Below are 25,743 nucleotides of genomic sequence, written 5' to 3' on the forward strand. Positions count from 1 at the left end.
GATTTGGAAGATGAGGTTTCCCAAAGAATTAAAATAGGGTGGATGAAGGAGAGGTGCGTCCGGGGTCTTATGTGATCGGCGTATTCCATTAAAGCTTAAAGGAAAATTTTATAGGACCGTTGTTCGACCAGCTATGATGTACGGTGCAGAGTGTTGGGCTGTTAAAAAGAATCATATAGATAAACTCAGTGTAGCAGAAATGAGGATGCTAAGATGAATGAGTGGCAAAACTAGGATGGATAAGATAAGAAACGATCATATTAAAGTTGGGCTGGGAGTTGCTTCCATAAGTGATAAGCTTAGAGAAAATCGTTTGAGGTGGCACGGCCACGTTCAACGGAGACCTATAAATGCTCCTGTACGGAGAAGTGATATAATTCATATTGAAGGAACTAGAAGAGCTAGGGGTAGACCTAAGATAACCTTAGGAAAAGTGGTGAGAAAATATATGTATAGCTTAGACCTTGTATCTAGCATGGCCTCGAATAGAACTGATTGGAGGGCAAAAATCCATGTAGCCGACCCCATTTAGTTGGGACAAACCTTATTGTTGTTGTTGTTGTTGTTGTTGTTATTCTTGGCTTCCACTTTCGAGGTTCAATTTAAATTTAGAAAATAAAATAAAACAAAATTCTAAAACATAAAAATAACTCTTGATGATAATACACTTCCGAGGTTCACTTTACATTACAACGAAAACTTTGATGATGAAAATCTTTAACTCATTCCTATTTTCTATTTTCTACATCTAACCAGCCGCTGCTTCTTCTATACAAGTTTGTTTTCCTACCTGATACTATTCCTTTTCTTTTCCTTTCTAAACTTATCATTTTCTTTCTTTTTGTTTACAGATATGATCACAATCAATCTAGTGCTTCACATTTAACACAGCTTCCTAGTTGCTGCTCAGCATTTTAGCTTCTTCGAGCTCTCTTCCTTGCCTTAACCTGAACTTCGGCTCGCTTCCGAGCACCACCGCGTCCAGCCTTTGCCGGTCGACCTACGCCTTTCTTTACAGGTGGTGTGGAAACCGCCGGAGGCGGAGAAGCGGCATCTCGTGCCTTTTTATCCTCTCCCGGCTGAGAACCTGTAATGCCTTTCCCGCCATCAACCACTTTGCGATTGTAGGGGCGCGCACTTCGAGGCTTCACCGTGGGATTTCGTTTAGGAGGTTCGGTGACGACGGGAGGGGGAGGAGGAGCTGCCGCTGCTTCTGCGCTGGCGGTTGTCGTTGCGGTCGCGGTTGCGTCCACCGTAGGTTCGGCATCAGCGGCAAATTCTTGGGTTTTCTCCTTCGGAATTTGCCGGAAAAACTTTCCGGCGAGATCTCTAAGAGAGATAGCTGACTTGTATTGACGTGTGCTCTTGGGGTAGAAGACCACAGCATTGTTCGCCAGCAAAAGCACGTCGCGATATAGCTCCGCCGTTGACGTGATCGAACGGTCCACGATCCTCGATCTTATCGTCTCCATGTCTAGATGCCTTCTCACACTTCTCTTGTACCTGGCTCGTCTCTGTTAATCGTAAATACAAAAAACATCAGGGGTAGTTCAGGCATAAAATTCTGTTATTTGTTGGGCTTGGGCTTTGGTGCAGAACAGAAGAAAGAAAGATTTTTACCTGACTGTCAAGCCGGCGACGGAACGTCGAAGCACAATCGTTTTCCATGAGCGAGTCCAAAATTCTCATCAGCTCTGATTCTTGGTCGAGCTCTGGAAGGTCTTCTTGACCTTCATGATTAATCTGGTTTTCCATTGCGTCGTCTTCTTTCTCTGGGACGGTGATGGCAACGGCAACATTGCCTGAGGTGGATACGTCATTTTCTCCAACACTCCCTTCCTTGACGTCTCTACTAACAGGCGTAGTAGTAGTAGTAGTAGTAGTGGTGGTCGTTGTAGTTGTACAGTCCTTCCGCTTTCTCTTCCCTCTTCTTTTCCTCACACATCCCACTTGCGGTTGTGACTTCTTCTCGTCGACGTGCGCTGTTAACTTCTCTGGTTCTGTATCCAGACATAGTTCTGGTTCTCGTTCTTGTTCTTCTTGTTCTTTCTTCTCGATATTGTTTTCTTGAGGTGACGATGGCACTGCAGGGACCTGGCTCTTGGGAGACCACAAGATGGGATTTTCTTCTGTGAAACTACCAGCAGAAAGACCATCCTTCGATGATGCCTCCTTGCCGGAGGATTCTCCGGCTTCCGACGAGTTTCCAATAGTTAATGGCGATTGCGTCCTACTGGAATCATAATCCACGGCTCGACTTCCTTCTTTTTCGGCCTTGAGATTCTCAAGCTTTGACTCCAGAGAGCTGCAGGATCATCAACAATATAAGCTAACAGAATTTCACCCAATTTAACAGCTCTATAATCGACGGTATAATGAAGCATTTGAATTCATCAAACATGACTCACTCTTACAGAAAGCTCCTTTCAATGGAACGAATGATTGGAACTGGGCCAACAGGTTTGAGCCCATTATAACAAGAATTGGACTCAAATGATACATCCATCAAAACGAGACATTATGACAAAATTTAAATATAATTTTAGGTCTAAGGAACCTCCGCTATAGAAATATTTTCCTGTTTGTTGCTCCTCTCAAAGATCAATTTGCTCCGTATCAAAATGGCAAATATTATAGAAAGCGTGGTAGTCGGAATTGTGATTACTCTAAGGAAGAATGTAATTTCAATAGAAACTCAAAACTTCTAAAGGTTTTAGATGGTAATTTGAAGGTAGAGCTCTCAAGCGTTCAAGATAGGCCATGGTTGTGATACACGGACATATTATTCATAAGTTTCAGAGGCTTGCAGGGCCTGTAAAGCAGAAGAAGCTTCTGTTCGAACTCAGGCAAGAGGTATCTGTGGAAAGACTCTGCAAGTTTAGACATTGCACAAAGGCAAAGGAAGGAAGGAAAAATATGACTTTTGCTTTGGATTCGGCAAGTAGGGGTGATCCCTCTGAGTAAGTTGCAGCAATAAAAGAGGTGGTGATTAAGACCTTTAAAAGTGAAATAAAACATAAAATAAAGACTATTCAAGCTTTAGCAACGCTTACTATTCAAATCTCTGGATTCATGAATACGAAATTTATACCCGTTTGGTTGTGAAAATCCCTGGATTCATGAAATCTAGAGATTTATCTTTTTACACTAAAACATGAATTTGTAGATTGGGTATGGGGTGAAATCCAAAGATCTCACCCTTACTATAAAAGTGCTAAAAATTTGTGCATTCACAAAAATCACATCAACCAAACAGATTTCATTCCTCAAATTCATGTTAATCAAACTGTTAATTTTATGAATTATGACTTCATAGATTTAAAATCTCTAGATATTTGAAATCTCCCTACTCATGTAACCAAATAGGCCCTAAAGCAACGAATTAGACTATGGGCAGCAAACTTTTAAGCCCATAGAAAAGGCCCATTATCATGTAATCCAATCAAATGATGACCCGAAACCTGTACTTGTCAAGCCTAAGTTGATTTCAATGAAAAATAAGCCAATTCAGTGTTGAATCTGCATCATGGTGCAATCACATCACCTTGTATGGTAGCGATGAGCTATACATGACACCCAAGTGGGGGGATGACGTCCCATCTGATTTAGTCAATGGTGGTCAAATTGAAGAATGCTTGAAGTGGGTATGGGCCATACAACAAGGGGTGGTGGGTAAAGCAAAGGCAATCGCAAATTAAACATCAACACCAGTCCCCTTCAAAGTGACTTAGACGGGGAGATTGTTGGATTGGGTATATCCTGTGTTCTACAGGTCCATAGACTCCATACACTATAACAAGCAAAGGGTGGATCCAGCCAATAAGCTCAAAGCTAGACCAACACACACTATCCTTGCATCCCACCATAGTCGAATGTCACCTCGAATCTCTAAGCTCTCCTTCCGCTCCTATCACTAATGACATGACAACATAATAGCTCTCTCTCTTCATGCAACCGTTTTCATCCGCCTCTGCAAAATCCCCTACAACTCGTGACCGTCGTCAACTCTTCACCGTTCTCCAATTTTCTCAAGTCCTATAAACCAACAAGCACAACTCTCTCCTTCTAGTGAATGTAACAGCAGCCTTACTATTGTTGTGTCACCATAATGGTTTATTTAAAACTAGCTTCTCATAATTCATTTTTTTAATGTAGAAAGAAAGAGATAAAAAAGAATCTTTAGACAAAAAGGAATCTTTTCTCTTGATTTATCCTACAATTTGTACCGCTGCTTTTCTACCATTCATCTTTTCCATGGAAGTAAACATAGATTTGACATGTGTTCATAAAGTATATAAAACACTGAGAATCCTCTTAAAGATGTTTCATCCTCTGAAAATACCTACCTAAAGTGTGAAGGTATGTGCACTGGGGCATGGGGCATGCTCTCCTAAATGGAGAATGCATCTTCTTATTTAGAAACTCTGGTGTAAACTTGACAGGGGAACAAAACGATGGACAATGACAATGACAATAACAATTAAAAAAGGGAATAAAATAAAAAGAAGAAAAGAAACTCTAAAAAAAATCCCATATAATTGCTCCTGACAAATGTATGTGATTGAAATATAATAATAATTAAATAAATAACGAAAAGGGAAGCAAAAAGATGGAATACTAACCCTATAGAGTCCTCAGACATCTCCAACTCCCGCTTCAACTCGGCAACGCGTTGCTGGCGAAGCTTCTCGAACCAAGCTCTGATTTGGATAAGGATAAAATCGTCATTTCACGCAGACAGCACAATCATTTTAAATAAAATAACTTAGTCCGTGTAGCAAAGCTTAATTAATAATTAATATTAATATTTTTCAAAAAACCACTAAATTTAAATTCTGAAAAGTAGTAATGTTTGTTCTCTCCAAAGATAAACGCAAAAAGTTTTGTGCTCACGTGCTGCCACGAAAACGCTCTTGCAAGTCATCGTATTTGGCTTTGCACACCTGCATCCCGAAATTTAATTTTGTTAGTTGAAAAATTAACCCCAAAAAAAATATATATATATAAAAGAAAATTAATTTGTAGCTTATTAATTATTTTAATACACAGATACGTGAGGCTCAAGAATGCAACACTTACCCAGAAAAGAAAAAAACGAAAACAAAAAAATGCAACTTGTATTACGCGCGAGTGGAACCACTACGTTGGGCCCACCACTACCCCAGCTTCAACCAGAGGACATCGTACAGTAAGTGGGCCCTACCTTGAGAGAGGTGGAATTTGACTTAGGCGCGTGAGATTGGTGTTGTTGTTTCTCTGAATAAAGGCCTCTGAACCTAATAGCGTGGAAATCACGCCCCGTACCACCACGACACACGCCTCCAACCCTATTCCCTAGAATTGGATCTATTCGTACCCAAAAAAACAAAAAAAAAAGAATTGGATCCATGAGTGTCACGATTCACTCCACTTATGACCAAATATATTGGGAGGGGTACTATTGTCATTGGAATCTCTAGAATTTTCTATAGGTTTTGTAGACGGGACCGCTCAGAAGATATACATACAGGCAGCGCCCGTCTATTTATTTATTTATTTGCCAAGTGCGGTAATATATTTATATTTATTACAATAAAATTAGATAAAAATAGCTTACAGACCATAAATACGAAGAAACAACCCGATTTAAGTATGAAATCTAACTGCCACATCACCAATCTACATGGCATGACAGACCGTTCAGTAAACTTTTTAGCTTTCCATTAGTATGTTTTAATTAAAAATTAATTAATTACGATTTTATTAATCAAAAAATTGAAAAGTCTCCTCGCTCATCGCCTAGGGTTACCGAGAAACCGGCGTTTGTTGTCCTGCTTGAAAAAATCAAACGGAAAATATGAAAAAATTTATTGTCGCTGCGAGCTAAGGAAATTAATTAAAGGAGAAGAGAAAAATTTAATAAAACCAAAACGAGATTCTGTAATTTTGAATAGAAAAAAAAATAAAATGGAGAAATGAGATTAAGAGAGAAGGAAAAGTAACCTCGGCGGTGAAAGAGCAGGGATGTAGGGACCTGGCTTGAAGCTCTGCGGCGATTTCGTCCCAGGCTCCGGCTCCGGTGCCGTACCTAAGTACGGCGCCACCGAGGAGAAGCTCCTCCCACGTTCCCCACGGCATCAACGGCATCTCGTTCTCCATCTCTGTCATATTCAAACTCTCAATCAATCAAGGACGGAGAGGCTCACCACGTTTCAAAACCCACGATCGCCTTTATTTTTCCTACTTCTCGGCTTTTCCTCCTCCACTATCGGTGTCTCACGTTAACCAATAACAGATATTCACTTTTTCCCTCTCCGCCCTAATCAGACGATTTCGTACCATTCAAGAAAAGCCGAAGGAATAAGGAACGCCGGAAAACCACCAAAGAAGAACGCAGGGCGTCGAAGAACAGAACAGAACGACTGAGAGATGGATGATGGAAGAGAAAGAAGAAGAAAGAAAAAAACCGGTGGTTTAGGGGAGGATGTTAGGTATAAAGATGCGTAGAGAGGACACTAAGGTGGTTTTCTGGGAGATGAAGGCGGTTTTCAGACGAGTGGTTTTCTGTTTTTGTTATTTCGAACCACCCTTTCCTTTGGTTTCTACGTACATGAGACGATGGGGGAGATGTTCAACGTGTTTCCGGTGGGGATGAGATCAAAAGATAAATAAAAGTAGAGAATGAGAGAGAAAAAAAAATTTGGTGAAGAGAATGAGAGATGGAAGGTATCGCTGTGCGCAAGACTTGTTTCCCTTCTCGACGGAGGAAAACTTTTCTCGTTTTTCTCGCCTCTCTATATTTGTCACCATGTCTCCTATTTATAGTCCTCATGGTTATCCCTCATCTTTTTCAAAATGACATGCATGTCCTGAAATTCCTTCAAAGATTTGGGTTGTTGACTGTTGGGCACTGTGGGTTGATGTAGTCATCTTCCTCACCTGTGTATTCCTAATAGGAGTAGAATACCTTTTTCCCAAAAAAAAAAAAAAAAAAAAAAAAAAAAAATTTGATAGAGTGCCTATCGGTTTGGATTTGGATATTTGATTCGGTCTTAAACAATAATTGTATAATTTAAATCCCATATAAGAATTGAGTCGATTCTAGAATTAGATCCAATTCTGAACCAGTTCGATTTCGATTTGATAATAATTTCAATTCGATTCCAAACCATTCTTAAATATGGTTCTAATTCGCCTTGTAGAATTTAGTTACTACATATAAATATACGGTGTGATAAATCGATTCCTACTTATTTTTGAATCTCAACATATGATTTTATCAACTAAGGGAAATAAGTTGAGCAATAATCTCATTAAAATATATCTCTGATCCATTTTTAAGTAGGAACATTGTTAAAAATTACATACCATTTAATAAGAAGCATCTTGAAGTAATCTTTTTAAGAATAGAAGACGAAGATATGAATGAAAGTGATGGAACTCGAAAAGAATCTAAAATATTAATTAATTCAGTTAGAAACAAGTGGTTCAGCCGCTAACCAAATTCTAATTCGATACAGTCATATTTCAATTAGTTGATTCAAATATATTATTGTTAAATATGGTTCGATTTGATTCAATAAATTCGGCTTAGATTTGGAGTTGGTATTCAATTTCGATCACAAACTGATACCCTCAGAGTAGGATTCAATTGCGCATCCTTAAAAGGAGGAGAGAATTCTATTACACTCGAAATCTAACTGTCCAGTTGAAATACAGAAGTAGAGTAGTAATAAGAACTAGGGGCGTAATTCCTTTCAAGCTATGGTGAAGAAAGAATCTCTTTATCTGAAAATTCATTGATTGGGCTAGGGAATGTATAAGAAACTTTAGAGGACTTGGTTACCCTTAACAAGGGCGAATGGAGAAGGGCATTGGAGACATTTATGGATAAAAATTAATGATGACATTAGTCAAATAGGTAAAAGGCGTTTCATACATTAGTGGATAAGATCTAAAGAAGGAATTTATCTTCTTGAAGTCAAATCGCAAATTAATTTAATTAAAAAACAATGTTTTAATAAAAATAAAAATAAAAAGAAAGAAAGAGAATTGGGTTAGATTACACAAAATCATAGCCATCCAATGAAAGAATCCCTCAGTAGTAAAAATTGCTCAGCCGTCCGATATCTCTGGATGAATTATTACTCGTATTTTGCTTGGATGAATATGATTCTGATCTGTATCCAACGATGCTCGAGGACAACGATGGGTTTTCAATAACATTTAAGTACTTATCTGTCATTCTATATTTGACGAGAACAGATTATCGATTTGTAATCAAGGATGTCATTGTCTTTTTCTTTTTTTTTTGGTGGGGTAAGCAGTTAAGGATATGATTGTCATTGTATGGAAAGAAGTAGGTTTCGCTATCCCTTCGACTCTAGTCTTCGAGCCTTTGTGTTGTGGGCTGTGGCCCTTGTGGGTCGAGGTTGCTTTCGATTTGTTTGTTGTTGGACAGATATACCCTTGCTTTGATAATTTATTACTATATTAGGATGCCTATGGTGATATTTCCGCGTTCCCTTTTCCAAGATTCCAAACTTCCAAACAGTAGTTTTCCGCAACAGGTTTTCATTAAGGTAGACCCAAAAAAAGTCCAAGTGGAAGGAAATGCTGAGAAAGTGCTCTTTACCTTCGTCGCCCACTTCCTAAATCCTGATCTCTACCACTTCATAAACCCTCAATGAATGTTGGATCTTGGATCGTCTATTGTTACCGGATCAAAAGTTGAACCGTTGATCCCTTTTAACTTAGTGATGAAAAGGAGCAAAATAGATCAGTCATTGGCATCAATGGAAGGCTCTTGCTCGGCAGTTAACATTCTGATAGTAATTTGCGTATTATTTAGGTAGTAATTTTCTCACATTGCGTCGTAACTGTAAAGTCCTTAGATGGTCCGGTCCATTCTCCAGACTAGTCAAGTTAAGGTTTAACCCGGAAATTCTAAGGCTATCTGCTAATTTAGTTTATGTAGTTTTTCGCTTTATTCACATATCTTGTAACTCTGTTAATGACTAAAATAGTCATTCTACCCTGACCGGTCCGACCAACGGGTTCAATACAGTTGTCTCGACCATAGTGTTAATGGACGGTCTAACCATCGTGTCAAGAGTACCCGATCAGGATAAACTTCTATCATCTGCCAACTTCCTAGAAAGGATAAGTCAGGTAAAAGTCTCTTTCTAGAGTTACTTTCTTAAGACAACTCTTCTTAGAGTTATATTCGGAGTCTAACTCTAATATCAAAAACTATATAAGCACCTCAGGCAGGCTTTATGTAGTAAGTATTCATACTCTGTGTGATCAATTACTTGAATTCTCTATTGAGTAGTTGAAATCATATTATTGGTACTGACTTGCTCGTCGAAGACGTACCTCGACCACACAAGATCGAGCACGTATTTTGCAGGTTCGTGACAGGGAAGGACGAATGGGATTTCGTATCAACAAACTCTATTGCTGATTTCTTAGCCTGCAGCTCAATCGTGTTTGATGGCAATTTCCGCTAGCTTGTTTTGTAAATACTAATCTCCTTTCTTCTAGTATTAGTATAGAGAGTTTAATATAAGTTCTTGTTTGTCTCTCGTCCCTAAAAAAAACCATTATCTTAATAGCTCTTTTTTGAAATTCAAACATCTGACTTGTGTCAAATTTGATACTAAAGTTTAGGTTCTTAATTAGTAGTTGAAAAATTATGAAACTGAAACAAAACAAATTCAACCTATTTCTTTAAGATATCCCATATAATTTGGCCTAATCTACAATAGAATAAACCCACTAGGCATGTAAAATTAACCCTCTATCATATTAAATTTACATTTCTCTTATAGGAATTTCTCCACATTATTTGATTTACCCCAAAAAGCAAATGTATCAATTTATTTATAGTGTTAATTCAAGCTAGTCAACTCTTGACAGATAGAATACATTATAGAAGTGTAATGATGCTCATCTATGAAAAGACTAAGGTTTAAGGAAAATCTGATCTCCTTCAAGATTTTTCTTTGGTAAGACTTTCTTCAAGATGATCTTAAGGTGAAAACGACCCAAACCATTCATGACTAATTGACTATTACTGCCAGGTCAATGGAGAGATTTCTGTTTTGAATGAGCTACTTAATTATCACGGAACAGGAAATTACTTGAATAGAGGTGTCAACGGTGCGGTTTGGGGCAGTTTCGGACTGGGCCTAACGGTTTCAGGATGAAAAATACCTAGCCCAAACACGGCCCATTAGCAAAATAATGGTTTCGGGCCGGTTTCGGTTTGGTGCAGTTTGGTGCAGTTTGGTGCGGTTTTGGTTTTGGTAACTAACAGTTTAGATTCAGGTTGACTAACCCACCCATTCTATAGAAATTAAGAACTTAGATATTAAGTAGTAAAATGACTATTTGATCTTTGAATTCATGTTAATTTTTTTAATTGTCTATACTAACTACCTAATGGTAATATAATGATTCAAATACTATTTAATATAAAATTACAAAAGGGGTTGTAAAACGGGTTGCAGTTCGGTTTTGGGTTGGTGCGAGCTCCACAACCCTCAGCCCAATTACGGCCCATTAAAGTTCGGTTTGGACCGATTTGGGCTATAACGGGCCGGTGCGTTTCGATTTTAAAAGTTTGGGCTATAAATTGACACCCCTTTTCTTAAAGCTATTACAAACATTAAATGGTGTTTGAATGTTGATTCCAACGAAGTTCATTTTAGGAAAGGAGGTTAAATGTTCTACTTAAGTTTTTCAATTTTTTTTTTGAAAAACTAATATCAAATTATACTATAATAATTTCATGGAAGTTGCACACACAATGGAACAAGTAAATAACTTATTCGATCTATTATGTTCCTTTTCTCTTTGTTTACTGGTGCAAGTTAAGCCCTGTGTTTTCCTTCAGTTTAGCAAGTGCATTTTGAGATTTTCTTATTAATACTAGTCAAGATATGCTGATTTCTACTCTTAATTACTATTGCAAGTTTGGACATGATGGCCTTGGTCTTCCTTAAGTGCAAACAAAACTAAGTTCAAAATTCTAACCCTAAGATTGAGATAGGATCAAAACATTCTAGCTCTAAGTCAATGTCAAGTTTGGGTCCAAGTTAACTATTTGTCTTGTCCTCACCTTATTCTTTCCTAGTCAATATATTTTTAATTAGAACAAATTTTGAGTTAATTACTTGTACAGGAGAAGAATTGTAATTAAATCAAAATTAGGGTTTTGAGTTTCTTTATAAATAGTCTATGTGGAGTAACCTAGGTATGAACGTAGTGAGATGTGAGAGTAGTGAGGTCTTCAAGGTTTTTTGCTTGGGTCATGCGCATGGACGTCAAACAAGATTTTAGACCGTCAAATCCAAAATCTTGATCAAAATTTAATTTTGACCGTTGAATTTGAACGGCCGAGATTAAAGTTTCAATCTAACTACCCAAAATACTTTGTTTAATTGTCTTGCACATTTAATGCGCATGACTAAAGAAAAGTCCATAGAAATTCTTTGTCTTTGTAAGTATATTTTGTTTGTTTTATTCTTTGTGATTATGCATCCGTTCTCAACATAAGCATATAATTTTGTCAACCATGTAATTTTTTTGTCAAAGTCAAACTCAAGGCCTGACACATCAAGTTTCAGGGCAAGATCAAGGTTTGTAGACCATCAAGTTTAAGATCCGGGTTTGTATTCTTCTAAATATAGTTAGGGTTTTGAAAAACCTTATTGTTATTGCAGTCCTGCCCTTATCTTTAAGGACTTTGTGAGTCAGATTATACTAAACAATTTAGCTCCATTATAAGAGGTCTCAATGAGAAAATCTTTTGTAAAAAAAAATATATATATAGATGATGTTATACATTTAGGTTAATAATATTGAAAAACTGATCTATGATATTAGGATCATCAAATGTTTTCAGTGACCAATTATTATCTAAATATCAAATAGTATATGTATTAGTATTCAATTAAACAAAAACAAAATACAATTGGGATATGAATTTTCAAGTATTGGCTTGCGTCTTTCTTCACCCCAAACGTTGTGATCTTAATCAAGTTTTTATTATGAGCTTCCTTATAGGTTCTTTGAATTGTTGTTGTCGTTTCTTCCTTCTTATCAATAAAACTAGAATTTAATGTCATTTAGTTTTCTTCTTTTATGATATAAAGGTTGTTAGGGAATCCATTTTTCTTGCACTTGAAGAAAGATTCTGTCAAGGAACATGCGTAACTTACCAACTAAGAGTAAGACTGGTCAAGCTTGAACTTTTCTTTTTATTTCTTTCTTTTCAGTAAATTTTTTTTTTTGGGGAGGGGGGAAGTCAGGGGATATGTATTTTATATAAACGGGCCTTTGCTCTTGTATGAACGATATTCGAAGTTGTTAATGACTAAAATGGTCACCTTACACAACCCGGTCTAATTATGAGCCTTGTTCGGTTCTAACACACTTCATAAGATCGGTTTGACTAGATTCAAAGAAGTTTGATCAAAGTAAACTTCTACAGAAAGACAATCACCTAGAAGGAGAATATATTTTTTTTTTTCTCTTTTTTTTTTTTCTTTTCCTATCTTTCCCCTTTTATTTTATATATACTCCCCCCCCCCTAACAAAATTAAATTTTATTTTTTTTATTTTTTCTTTTTTTTTTTTTTTTTTTTATTTTTTTTTTTTTCTTCTCCCGCCCCCTCCCCCCCCCCCCCCCCCCACCCCCCCCCCCCCCCCCCCCGCGCACGAGTTGGGTTGGAGCAGGCCCGGCAGGGGGGGCAGGAACGGTTTCAAACCAAAAAAAAATAAAATAAAAAAAAAAAAAAAAAAAATATAATCTCCCTCATCTTTAATTATTTTTTTTTTGGGGGTACCCCCCCCCTTATCCAAAGTTTTTATTGGGTTTCTTTCCTCCCCTCCCAATGCCCCTATCTATTGCATGTACAATAATTTCACTACAACAAAAAGGGCATATAACCGCGGAATTTTCCGTAGTAAAATGTACCGAAATCCGTAGTAATAGCTTATAGCTACGGATTACATGCGGTTTATTATCCGCCCAATAGCTCCGTCGCAAACGCAGTAGCTACACATAAAATACTGCATGTACAAGGTTGTCCATAGCTATGGTTTTTTAGTTACATGTATTTCTGTAGCTATATATATAGCTACGGATTGTTAGTTACAGATGTTTCCACATCCAACTTCTAGCTACACATATTGAAGCGATGGATATTTTTGTGGTTATATATCATCTAGCTGCGGAAAAAATAACTGCGGATGTTTCCGCGACTACCCTATAGCTACGAAAAAATATAACCACGGATATTTTTGCATCTAACTTCTAGCTACACATATTGTAACGACAGATAATTCCATGGTTATAAATCCTCTATCTGCGGAAAGTATAACTACATATGTTACCACGGCTACCCTATAGCTACGAAAACTATAACTGTGGATATTCTGCAGCTAACTTCTAACTACACATATTGTAGCGCCAGATGTTTCCATGGCTATATATCTTTTAGCTGCGGATGTTTTTGCATCTCACTTTTTGGTATACACATAGTAGCGACTGATATTTCCGTGGCTAATCTATAGCTACGATATATTAACTACGAATGTTTCTGCTATAATGCTTTAGGTGTGGAAAATTATTTGTAGGTATTTCATCCACAATGAAGATGTGGCTACAGATTTTATTCTACAAATGTATTCACAGGTCATCTATTGAATATACATTTCTTCGCAACAAATATATAGAAACAAAATATATATTTACTGAATTCAGTATTATCTGAAATACATACACATCAATTAAAAATAAAAAGAAAGTTACTTGTCATCCAACTGACTAAAACTAGAATAATTGCAAATTAAAACTTAATTTTAGATAACGGTCTGTGCTAAAGTTCCAAGTGTACTTGAAAAAAAAAACACTAGAATCAACTAGTCGATCCAAGCCTCTGTGCTTTATGTTATGTGGAACTCTGCAGTGCTTGAATCAGCTTCTTAATAAATTATCCTGCAATCAATATAAAATTAAATAAATAAATAACAATTAACAATATTATAACAAAATTTCATAAGAAGCCCATAGCTTAGAGTATCACATTACCTTCATGAGAACAAGATGCATCATTGCTCCTAGAAAAGTGATTTCCTTCATGACTATTAAATTGATTAAGCTCCTATCACAGGGATACAGTATTTGCAAAATTAATAACAAGAAGAATCATAAAATTTAGGAATAGAATAAGCTTTAGAGATTGATAAAATTTTAGTAACATTACCTATTCCTCAGTTGAAAAATCTTCTATCTGACAATCTGGATTTGATTGCTTAACAATCGAGAAAATCTTGGTGACTTGAGCTTCTAACATATTAACTTTATTTTTCAGGAAAGCAACTTGTTCAGGATCATCTTCTCTTCTGTTTTCCATAGAGGCAAGCCTAGCTCCCAATCCTAGCCCTTGAATGCGTCTACGTTTATCTTTCTTTAACACCTGAGAAAAGATGTCGGTGTCCCAATTATTACTCTCACCATTACCTTGAGAGGCATCAATTTCTGCTTTCTTTTCCTTAACTTTTTCCCTGCAATTAACATATAAAATATACATATCATACATATTTATTATGCTTAATTTTATTTGGAAACAAAAAAGTAGCTGACTGGTATTTTGATTAAAAAATAAATAAAAAATAAAGGAAAACATACAATTGTTTTTTGTGCAATCTCATCAATTGGACGTCCATCTGCATGTTCATGAGTGATTACAAACCAGCACGGTCTAGTTGTACTCCAGTTTCTTTCAACTGTTTTAACATTATAAATATCATAGTTAAATATTTGATACTATAATATTTATAAATATATAAAATGTAAGAGTTCTATAGTTAGCGTTTTCAAATATTACCTTTTCATGGCGAATTCGTGCAAAACTCTTCTGACCTGCAGTATGTGGTGCAATCAGACACATACAAAAACAAGCACGGTACTACTTACCATGACAAATGAAATAAATGAAAATGAAAAGTGGGTGCAATCAGACACATATACCAATGATTAGAAACAGAAAACATTGAGGATATGTATGGTTGAAACTCCATGAAATGAAACACAAACAAAAAGCAAAACAAAAAAGTGACCATTTTACCTTAAATATCACCGTATTTAAGAAAGTGTGTAAATGCAAATAAATGGTCTTGGAAAGTGAGCAATGTAGTGAATTTTGTCGAGATTCAATGGGATTAAGAACATATTATACATACATCTCCATGTTCTCTTAGAAAAGAATATAATAAAGGCAAAGTAAAGACAGGAAAACAATATTATATTTATACATATTAAAAAAAACCTATTCCTTTTGTGGGTTTTACCCAAACCTCAGATTAAACCCCCTTTTTGGAACAAGCATGAAGATAGGATTTAAGTAGAGATACAGACAGAGACAAAGAGAGAGAGAAGGGACTGGAGAGGCGGTGTGCATTGTGAGACAGGGGGGGTTTTCTCTTTCTCTTCTTCGTCTCACTCTCTCACCTTTGGAAGTCACAATCACACCTCCCCCATTTCCAACCTTTCTTGGTAGCAAGAATAATCAGAAAAAAATCTAGAACACATTGTTTCGTTTTAATACATGTAGAGGGGATCATTTACCGAAAAACAATGCAAAAGGGATCAAAAGCACCTCAGACTGATCTTCTGCTCTGTCCACATCAAACCTATGTTTCCGAACTATTGTTTACTTGTCTCATTCGCCATTCTATTCACAAAGAGGAGAGAGATGCGAATATTAGGAGGGTGGGTTTCTGGAAATTTTTTTTTTGTGGAGGGAAACTTTTTTGGGTGTAAAATGTTGATCTTTTTCAAAAAACGATTTCTCCCCAAAAAATCTTAGAAACTAATCCATATAACTTCTTCATTTTTATTGGGTAGAAGAATCCAAATATACCACTTTAAATCCAAAATATTACATAAAATCCAAGTTTTTCTTCTTTCCTTAATGTTTCAATAATTTTTCCTTATAAATACATTTTGTTTCTTTATTATAATTTCTTTCGTACTAGCAGTTTAAGTTTAATATTTTGGGGTTTTTTTAAATAATTTAAATCATCAATATTTTCATTTTGGGAAAGAAAATTATTGTTTATTTTTTTTTTTAATTCGTTTGATGTTTCATGTTTTCCTCCTTTCATTTGTCATTATAAAAATTTTAATTTAATACAATTCCATAATTCAAAAAATAATTGATGTGAAAGAGAGACTCAATACTTATACACTCTATTTTCAATTTGATTATCATCCATTTTCGAGAAAAAATGTTGTATACTTTACTCTATCCGGATATTATCCAATCCATAAGCATTATTTGAATCCTCCTTCTTCCACACCGTTTTTTCGGATCATCCCTTAACATTGATCTTTGGTGGATTTCGGCTATCCATTTCTCTGGAGAGAATTTCTATATCTCCATGGGTGGCTCTTGGGCAAAAGGACCATCCCCACCTTATTTCTCCTTCTTATTTTTTTTCCTTTTGACCCTCTTTCATGTTGGGTTTGCCCCTCTCCCCTACCCCTTCGCTTTTATGATCTTAGATTGGATCTTATCCATCCTCTCCTTCATCCTACCCTTTGAGCATCTTCATCTACTTATCGTTTCATTACCTCCTAAACCCTTTTTTTATTCTTCTTTTTTATTTTTTTTTACAATTTCGTTATCGATTACCAGTAATCATTATCAACCCTTTTTAGAGAAAATTGCTTACTTTACTCATAGGATAATTTCTTCGATTATCATTACTAATTATTGTTTCACCATTATCATCCATTTTTCGAAAAAATGTTGAATACTTTATTCTATTTCTTATCCGGATATTATCCAATCCATAGCATTATTTGAATCAATCTGTTTTCCGTATTGATATTTTCCTATTTTCAAATACCACCCTTCGTATATTTTCTTTTACTTCCATTTCTCTATTACAAAATACTTCCTTTCTCTTTTCACCTCGTTTCTTTATTTTGTATAAAATTAAAAACTCATATTGCTACATTTTTATTACCACCATATTTCTCTTTGCTATTCCTAATTTTAGTGTTGTTTCTATAGTTATTATTATTTTTTTATTTAATTGTTGTGGTTTAAATACTATAATCTAAAATATCTTAAATTACAACAATACATAACTTTATAATATTTCTAGTTAAATATTTTCTACATTTTTAACCCATTTTTCCTTTTTACTATATTTTTAAATAATACAACTATTATATAAATTGTATTACTACAATTCAACTTCTCTTTTTAGTAGCCAAAGTTACATTGTTCACTTTTATTCTTTTTCCATATTTTACTACACTTTTTATTTTTTCTATAGTTTTTTTATTACTTGGTTTTGAATATTGTAGTTAAAAATATTTTAAATTACTACAATACATAATTGTAGTTGTATTTTAGTAGCCAAAAAAGTTGACATTGTTACACTTTTAATTCCATAGTAATAAGTTTCATATATTACTACACTCTTTAGTTTTAGTTTTGTTTCCGTAGTTACAGTGTCTTTTTATTACTATGGTTTTGAATATCGTAGTTAAAAATATTTTAAATTACTATAGTAGATAACTATAGTTATATTTTTGCAATTAAAGGTAATATATTAATGCGGTTTTGAATACTGTAGTAAAAGGTTGTTCATATTACTACACTTTTTAGTTATAATTTTACAAGCACATCTATAAATATATTTGTTAGTGCAGGTGCTACATGTTGCAGCAATAATTATTTAATATTACTACACATGGAAAAACTGTAGTTAAAAGAGGCTAGTAGCTTCGGTTAAAAAAAGCGTAGTTAATTATCTGTAGCTAGAAGGGGTTTTTGTTGTAGTGTTGAAATAAATTTTTTTTTTTTTTTTTTTTTTTTTTTTTTTTTTTTTCCCCCTTTTTTTTTTTTTTTTTTTTTTTTTTTTTTTTTTTTTTTGTTCTTTTTTTGTTCTATGAGTGAAGTCTCTAACTTCTTACTCAAAAAAAAAAGAACAAATTGCACTAGCTCCCCAAAATGGAGGCTTTAAAGTACCGACACATAGGGGATATTCTGTTAGAATGGTTAGTCATATTATCGCAAAGAATATTTTATACACTTCCAATAAATTTTATTCTCATTGACCAAAAAAAAAAAAGACATTCTTCCACTTACGAAAGTTATGTGATGAAGACATTGTTGTTGAATTTTTTTTTTCTCCTCAGATTTTGGTAAGAGTATTTTTAGAATTAAAAAAAAAGTAAACAGTCGGTTAATTGTTTCACTAACAAAATGAACTAATGTGTTTAACAAATTAGAGTGTCTGTGTTATTCAAACAAAAAGTGGGCTTTCAGTGCTTTGAAGTCTTAAATTTAGAATGCTAGTGCAATTTGGTTAAAAAAAACCCTTATACCATGAACCCTTTGGTTGACTTGAAGCCTTATGACCGAGTCAATGTCATCATATATGTAAATAATTATTCATGAAAATGTAATACAGTAGATAACCTATGTGCATGCTAGTAAGCAAGGTTTAAAGCATCCCACGATACCATGCGATACTAGCCGATACGTATCCATATTTGACCCAACTGATACGATACATCTCGATACAACATCTCTCCATCAAATTACACTAAAATATATTAGCCAGAGCAATACAATATTCGATACAGGACAATACGTCTCTTAAAATCACCTAACCGATACAATACTCGTTACCGATACTTTAAACATTGCTAGTAAGTCATGAATTTTTCTTATTTCATAAAAAGAAAAAACATTTAAAGACGATTTTTGTTTGATAAGCTAGTCATGCCACACGTTGTAAAAAATGATTATGTCCCTTGACATGTAATGGGGATAAAATGACCATCCTAACCTACTATTGGGTACTTGTTGAATTACATATATTATAATCTGTTCCATTTTTACTTCTTTAGAAAATAATTGGTATAGCAGTTAATCAAATAAAAACTATGTGAAACCGGAGAGAAGTGAAAATAATTTTCTCATTTCATAAAAATAATTGCCTTCGTAGCCTCTGGGACGTTTATTTGAGATGAGAAACAGGGGATAAGGTTTTTTTCTGTTTTAGCATTCTATGTATTTTCTTCCTTTTCTATTAATATAATATAGAAATAATTACTATTGCCCCCGTACCTTGATTTTAGTACTGTTGTATACTCTGTACTTTTCAAAATTATTAATCCAACCTTTTAACTTTGTCTACAATTACTAATGCCCCCTACCGTTAAGTTCCGTTAATTTACTGATGATATGACACCTTTATATTTTTTTCAAAAATCCCCCAAAATACCCTTATACTTATCTCTTTATTTATTTACCTTTTTGTCAAGTTACAGTAGTACCCTTAATTAATTGTGGAGAAAAAAATAACCATAATCCGTTTTATTCTCAAAAAAAAAAAAAAGACCACCAAATAAATAAAGAATGATTGAATAAAACTCAAATAGAAACCGAAGAAGAAGGAAAATCAAATTCAACTCATATTGGAAACTAAATATCACTTAAAATATTTTCAAAATAAATGAAGTTTAGTGAAGGTGGAAAATCAAATTGGATTTGGATTTTGCTCATTTCTTTAATTCAATGAAGTTTAGCAAACCGAATTTGGATTTTGCCCATTTCTTTAATTCAAAATAAATGAAGTTTAGTGAAGGCGTGAAACCAAATCGATTTGGATTATGACCATTTATTTGATTCAAAATAAATGAAGTTTATTGAAGGTGGGAAACCAAATCGAATTTGAATTTTACCCATTTTTTAATTCAAAATAAATGAAAATTAAGTTAAAAATTTAATCTGTTTTTTATAAATGAGGTAGCATCGTCTTTTGATTTCTTAATTTTAATGAAGGATAAATTAGACATTACATATTCAAACTTAATGGCTACTTAACACAGTTATAAAGAAGGGGGCTACAGTAGTTTCGTAAAGAATAAGATTTTATTAGTAACAAAATCAAATTACATGAGAGCAACAGTAATTATCCCTATAATATATTATATTCACCTTGGTCCAGAAAAAAAATATAAACGCCACAGAATTTCTATATGTTTTGGCCACAACCGTGTGATTACACAGATAAGCACGATCATGGGGAGATTACCCATTTTTAGAAGGATAAATATGATTTGCGAATTCCTATTCTTGTGCGCAAGAACCACACAAACTGACGATCAAGTATATTTTTATTTGTTCAACAAAATGGATCTATTTTAGTTATGGAATACAAAGTACGCGTTTTGGAATCCGGATCTTCTCCCCATCGAGGGAACACAGAGTGCTTCTCCATGGCTTCCTGACCACAAAAATCAATGGGTCCAACTAGTGAAAAAATTTTTTTCCTCAAAAAGTATTTTTCACCGTGGGCCCCACTAATGTTTGTGGTCAGGAAGTGTCGGGGGAGCACTGTGTGCTCCACGTCGGGATCGCTGATCCGGACTCCGCGTTTCGTACTAGTCTTTCTTGAGAACGACTTTGTTTCCCAGAATTGTTTCTGGCATTTTCATCCAGGAATGGTTACAATTTTAAATTTTTAAAAACAATATTTATAATAAAATATGTCATTAGTACATGTATAAAATAAGCCCAAATTTTGTTTGAAGTCTAAAATACTAAAGCCCAGAAAATAAAAATAAAAATAATTATTGTTGCCCCTTGTGTTGTAGGTTAATTACTAATATAACTCGCCTCTTTATAAAATTATTACTGCCTCATCATTTCTAATTGTATTAAGAAGCTATTAAGGTTGAACGTGTAATGTTTATTTTGCCTTTTATTATTAGAATTAAAATATTAAAAGATAAAATTACACTCATTTAGAAAACCACATGAAATATTGGTTTTGCCCTTATATTCTTCTCATATATATATATCCAAAGCTAAAAACTGCATCATGAACTTGAACACAAAATTCTATTCAAACCAAAGGAATGGAAATAGAAAGTGCATGAAAACACAAGGTCATACATGCAATAGACAAAGTCATCATAGCTAATGAATGGGTCGAGCCCAAGCCCTTAGAATAATGGTTGTAATAACCATAACAACAATTAAGCACAGGGAATACGACATACATATCTTCCATAAAAAACGCCCAAAGAGGCAACATGCTACAAAGGCGGACATAGACACGCCACAAGGGCGGAAATACACGCCACAAAGGCGGAGAGATAACACGCCACAAGGGCGGAGAAATAACACACCACAAGGGCGGAAAGAACAGCCACGACGGAAACACACCGACGGCGACCAGTAACACGAGACTCTTGCAGCAACAAAACTTCCAGATCCACGGGAGATAGTTTCAACTCGGGCATAAAACCTTCAGACTTGCGGAATGCGCTACCAAATCTCGCATCAACCTGAATTTTTTTTCTTCTTTTCTCAAATAACTTGAAGACTTTTCACCAATTGGGAAAAAGAGGAAAAAGAGAATGAGAAACTGAGCTTTTTTTTTTTTTTTTTTTTTTCTCTAAACAGGAACACGGGAGAGAGACAGATGGAGGAAGAGAGTCAGAGAAGACTAGAGAGGCGGGAAACTTGGAGAAGACCAGAGAGGCGGAGAGAGGGGTGGAGGTGGAGACGACACGAGAGGGGAGAGAAGAGGGGTGGAGGTGGAGACAACACAGAGAGGGAGAGAAGAGGGGTGGAGGTGGAGAAGATGCATAGAGAGGCGGAGAGAGGAGGTGAGGGAGCAAAACCTAAAACTAGAGCAAACGAAACAGAGAGGCGGAGAGAGGGAGAGGTAAGGGAGCAGGTCTAAAGGTGTATGGGTGGAGTCTCTCCACCTCAAAGAGTGACGGCAAGGTTCGGTTTCTTCAAAGCAACGGCGTTAGGGTTTTCGTGCCTGTTGATTGGCGTTCACGATATCATTGCAAACTATTCTGGTTTGGGAATTCCTAAGGATTATTTTGAAATTTTTGAAAAATGTAAAGACACCTGGCAAAGTTGTGTTTAAAAAACCTTTTCAAGCATAAAAATTGAACTGAAACGATATAATGACTCAATTTGCCAAATGCATTTTTGTCATTTTTTTTCTGTTTTGAGAGCAATAGAATGCTGAAAACAATTCTCTAGTTGTTACCAACGCACCCTAAATATGTGTTTGGTAGTGGTTTTTCCTGAAAATGCATTTTTTTTGTTAGAATCATTTTCTAGCATTAAAGAACGCTGGTTTAAATATAATTTAAAGTCTTTTTAAAATCTAATACAACAAATCATATTGCATTATTAAAAATACAAGAATCTAGAGTTTGTCAAGTAACATTTAGTCAGTGTAAAGTAACTCGTACATTTTTATATTTTTTTTGTTCAAATCCTTTAACCTTCTTTCTCTTTCTTTAACCGGAAGATAAGAAGTATTGGGAGAGGCTGTAGAGAGAGAAAGAAAAGATTGCAAAAAGGGCGCGGGGAGGGGAGAGAGAGAGAGAGTTGAGCCGTGCTTTGGCAGGAAATGCTATGTTTTTTTTTTTTTTTTTACTTTCTGATTTTAAGACTTTCTTTTTTTGTTTTTTGAGTGATAAAATGTGTCAAAATTATATTGCAAAATGCCTTCTTGAGCAAAAAGCTGTGATCCTGCGCAATAAATGTGCAGGATCATCAAGCCGAAATTTCGACCTTAGGATCCAAAATTTCAGCTAAAATTCTGATCCCAACGCCAAAAGTGTATGGCTTGATGGTCCTGCGCATTTATTGTGCAGGACCCAAGCAAGGTCGTCGAGTACAATAATTAAAAAGACTTGTTTCCCAAGAATGACAAAACAATCTTTTAAAAAAAAAAAAAAGAAGACAAAAAATTTGTTTTAAACACACATTGGTCGTTTTTTTCCTTCCCGTAATGAGAATAGAATCACTTTTGAATAAAACGGATTATAAATTCTGTTGCCATAGTTAATAAGGCTCATTACTAAACGTAAAAGCTCCGTACAAGGGATAGGGTTTTGAAAACAAACAGGGGCAATAAAAACAAAAGTCAAAGTTGGACTAGTAATTCTAAAATTGGGACGTGATAATATCTTCTATTTTTCTAGAAAGTATTTAATCTTTCATTTTCAATAGGAGCTATCGCTAAGAATTTTATAGACATTGAATCTTCTATTTCTAGTATAAGCTATTATAAAAGTATTTTGACATGATCTAATCGTGTATTTCTAGCAAGGGGATGTAAATCAGCATCCTAATCAAAATTTCCATTCCTAGAAGGAGATATTGAAAAGATATTTCAATATTGTGCCTTCTATTTTTCAGCCATCTCAAGTATAGTTACTTCATTGTATCATTCCTCTATTTAAGAATAAGAGTTCTCTCGCTAAAAGAATATGTGAATTGGGAGATTTATCCAAGTACATAGGCTTCCTAAGAAGTTTGAACCACGTAAATGGTTGTCTCTCTTTTGTGTGTTTTTATTTGTTATCATCAATTTCTCCTCTCCTTGCACTCGAGGCTTCGTGAATGATCGTTTCTTCTTGTTGTGCTCTATTTCTTGGCTTGCTGAACAATCCAAATTAAGGCTTCCACAACTTAGGTTTACCAAAAGGATAAAAAGAAGGCTTCAACATCTAAGCATGTTGTAGGTATTTTCTTTTATTTTTCTGTGATGTTTTGTTGTGTGGACAAATTCTATCAAGGAGAACCATTTTTTTTAATCACCTATGCCTAGAAATTTAGATTATATAGATTATCTCGGATTTAGTGCAGGTAACTATCCGTAGAATTTGCAGATCTTGTATCTTTGACCATTCAGGTACAAGATGCTTTTTATATATGTGATAGGGATATTACATCTACCATCAGCGAGGTAGAAATCACAACCTCTTCACCAAAAGGTGTTGCTCTTTTCTCTCTTTTTTTTTTTATTTATTAATGTAACTCTTTGTTATTTTCTAATTTTTCTTTTTTCAAAAAGAACATATAAGAATAGCAAAAATACATAATCATCTTTGACTACAATTTGGATACTGGTATAATGCCAAGAAGGCTAGCGTTTTACATGGCACATTTAATTTTCCCCCATTTTCAAAATTCTTCTGATCCGAATGATTTAAAAGAAATAACTTAATACGTCTAGGCTAACAGTTTTATATACTCGGGTGTATGGTGCACATCCGTAAAGGCGTACGATTATGTGAGAAGACATTTCCCAGTTCCATTTTTGTAATTTACAAGGGAAGAATGGGTATCAATGGAAAAAAAAATGTGGTTTTCTCTGGAATTTATGCTCTCCGCACACACAAGCAAATAATTCATTCTCAGGAGTTGGTAGCTTTAGATTTCGCATCTAGTGTTACTGTTTCATTGTTTCTTCTTTTTCTCTAGTCGCTCCAAACCCATATGTCTAGAAGTTCTTCAACTCCTGTAATACCTTGCAGTGATTATTTGAAAAGAAAGACTGCTGCCACAACCTAAGCCCATAAGAGACAGTTTCAAAGAATTTATAAATTTAATTGATGGCCATGACAACGCTAAAGATACAAAATTTTATACATGGTAGGTACAACTTAGGCCCAAGGTTCATGCAGCTTGATCCAGATCAAAACAAACGGCCACTGCAAGAATCCAAGATGATGGCATTAAGGAACATCTTATAACATTTCATTGCTCGCTCACATGAGTTGCTGCAGCAGTCTGAACAACCCTTTAGCTTTGACTGCCAACATCAGAAGTCAGAAGCCAGTACTGGAAAGGATGGAAGAGTCAAAAACTTGGCCATGAGAGAAAACCACGGTCAGAGTGAAAAACTGATATAGACTTGCAGATTACTACTTCAGTGAGAAGTTTATCTTAATAATTATCCTGTTGAAAGGGTAACATGGAACTGCCATGACCGGAAGCCACAGGTGTAGGAATAAATCAATGGGGATTGCATATCAGGTTATGATTCCTGAAGAAGAATATTCAATTCCTGGGCACACCTGGTGATCAATCCATTCCGCCTGCACCAAAAGCAAAAAATGACCATGTTAGGTAAATCAAAACTTACAAGGTTAACCACCGTTACCATTTTCCTCAGGTAATCAAACGAACCAATTATGTATAAGATGAAATCCATACGATGCCCTTTTTATTATTAAAAGAAAATTACTGAAGGATGCATACAAAAAGGCTGGGAAAAGAATTGGAAGTCCAATTCACATGTAGTCCGAACCATCTTCATGAAATTAAAATTCAAATGCTCAAAATATTTGTTAGACCCGTCCACTTCAATCATATTTAATGGTAGATACTATTTAATGGTTATAATTAAATAATAGTTGTGCCAGTTTCAAACAACTACAAAGAGAGGGGAAAAAAAAAAAACAAATCATTGCCCAATATTCCATGGCTTAAGGGTGAACCCGGTTTTTTTTGAGGGGGGGGGGTGGACAGTTTTCCTACACGGCCTTAACTCAATTTTTTTGTTGAGATGCTGTTGCGATATAGTTAAGCTCCACACATAGACATGAAATTATCCAACTTACTTTGGCCACTTAAATTGGATCTACAATCCACATAGAGTGGCAATGCTACAATGGATCTCAAAAATAATGAATCCAATGTTCATAAGTCATCAAATCTCAATAACCCAATTCTTTATCTTTTACAATTCAGAATAATAATTCGTTTTTCTTTTTGAATGATTCAAAGACATTGAAAATAATTGAATTGACTTATGGGTCACACAAATTAATGTTTTGCAGATGCCAGCATAGATGGATGTTGCTGCTGTAGTATGGTTAAGAACCACAAGTAGCAA

The 25,743-nt window shown here is 35.1% G+C and overlaps 2 protein-coding genes across 2 annotated transcripts in view; both read right to left on the reverse strand.

The window, feature by feature from the left end:
• Positions 1-626: 626 nt before the first annotated feature.
• On the reverse strand, positions 627-6,824 carry BRD4 (bromodomain 4). Its single transcript, XM_089169477.1, has 5 exons — positions 5,983-6,824; positions 4,894-4,943; positions 4,623-4,700; positions 1,621-2,305; positions 627-1,514 (listed from the first exon to the last, which is right to left on the reverse strand). The coding sequence occupies exons 1-5, from the start codon at positions 6,145-6,147 to the stop codon at positions 915-917; spliced, it is 1,578 nt and encodes a 525-aa protein (XP_089025603.1). The 5' UTR covers positions 6,148-6,824; the 3' UTR covers positions 627-914.
• Positions 6,825-23,985: 17,161 nt separating this feature from the next.
• Positions 23,986-25,743, reverse strand: part of LOC149004572 (katanin p80 WD40 repeat-containing subunit B1 homolog KTN80.1-like) — a 35,110-nt gene continuing 33,352 nt past the window's right edge. Inside the window, exon 18 of the mRNA XM_089169597.1 lies at positions 23,986-24,943. Coding sequence (XP_089025723.1) covers positions 24,883-24,943 — 61 coding nt within the window. The 3' untranslated portion in view covers positions 23,986-24,882. The remainder of the gene's footprint in view (positions 24,944-25,743) is intronic.

Source organism: Hakea prostrata, chromosome 9 (genome assembly GCF_041222555.1).
Source record: "Hakea prostrata isolate BN-2017 chromosome 9, UWA_Hpros_2, whole genome shotgun sequence".
Taxonomy (NCBI): Eukaryota; Viridiplantae; Streptophyta; class Magnoliopsida; order Proteales; family Proteaceae; genus Hakea; species Hakea prostrata.

What these genes read in the sequence shown, in the direction of transcription:
- BRD4 (XM_089169477.1), bottom strand. Translation starts at nt 6,147, where the DNA reads ATGACAGAGATGGAGAACGAGATGCCGTTGATGCCGTGGGGAACGTGG. An exon ending in GAGCGTTTTCGTGGCAGCAC is followed by an intron (nt 4,701 to 4,893) that starts GTGAGCACAAAA and finishes TATCCAAATCAG; the next exon opens with AGCTTGGTTCGAGAAGCTTC. An exon ending in ATGTCTGAGGACTCTATAGG is followed by an intron (nt 2,306 to 4,622) that starts GTTAGTATTCCA and finishes ATGATCCTGCAG; the next exon opens with CTCTCTGGAGTCAAAGCTTG.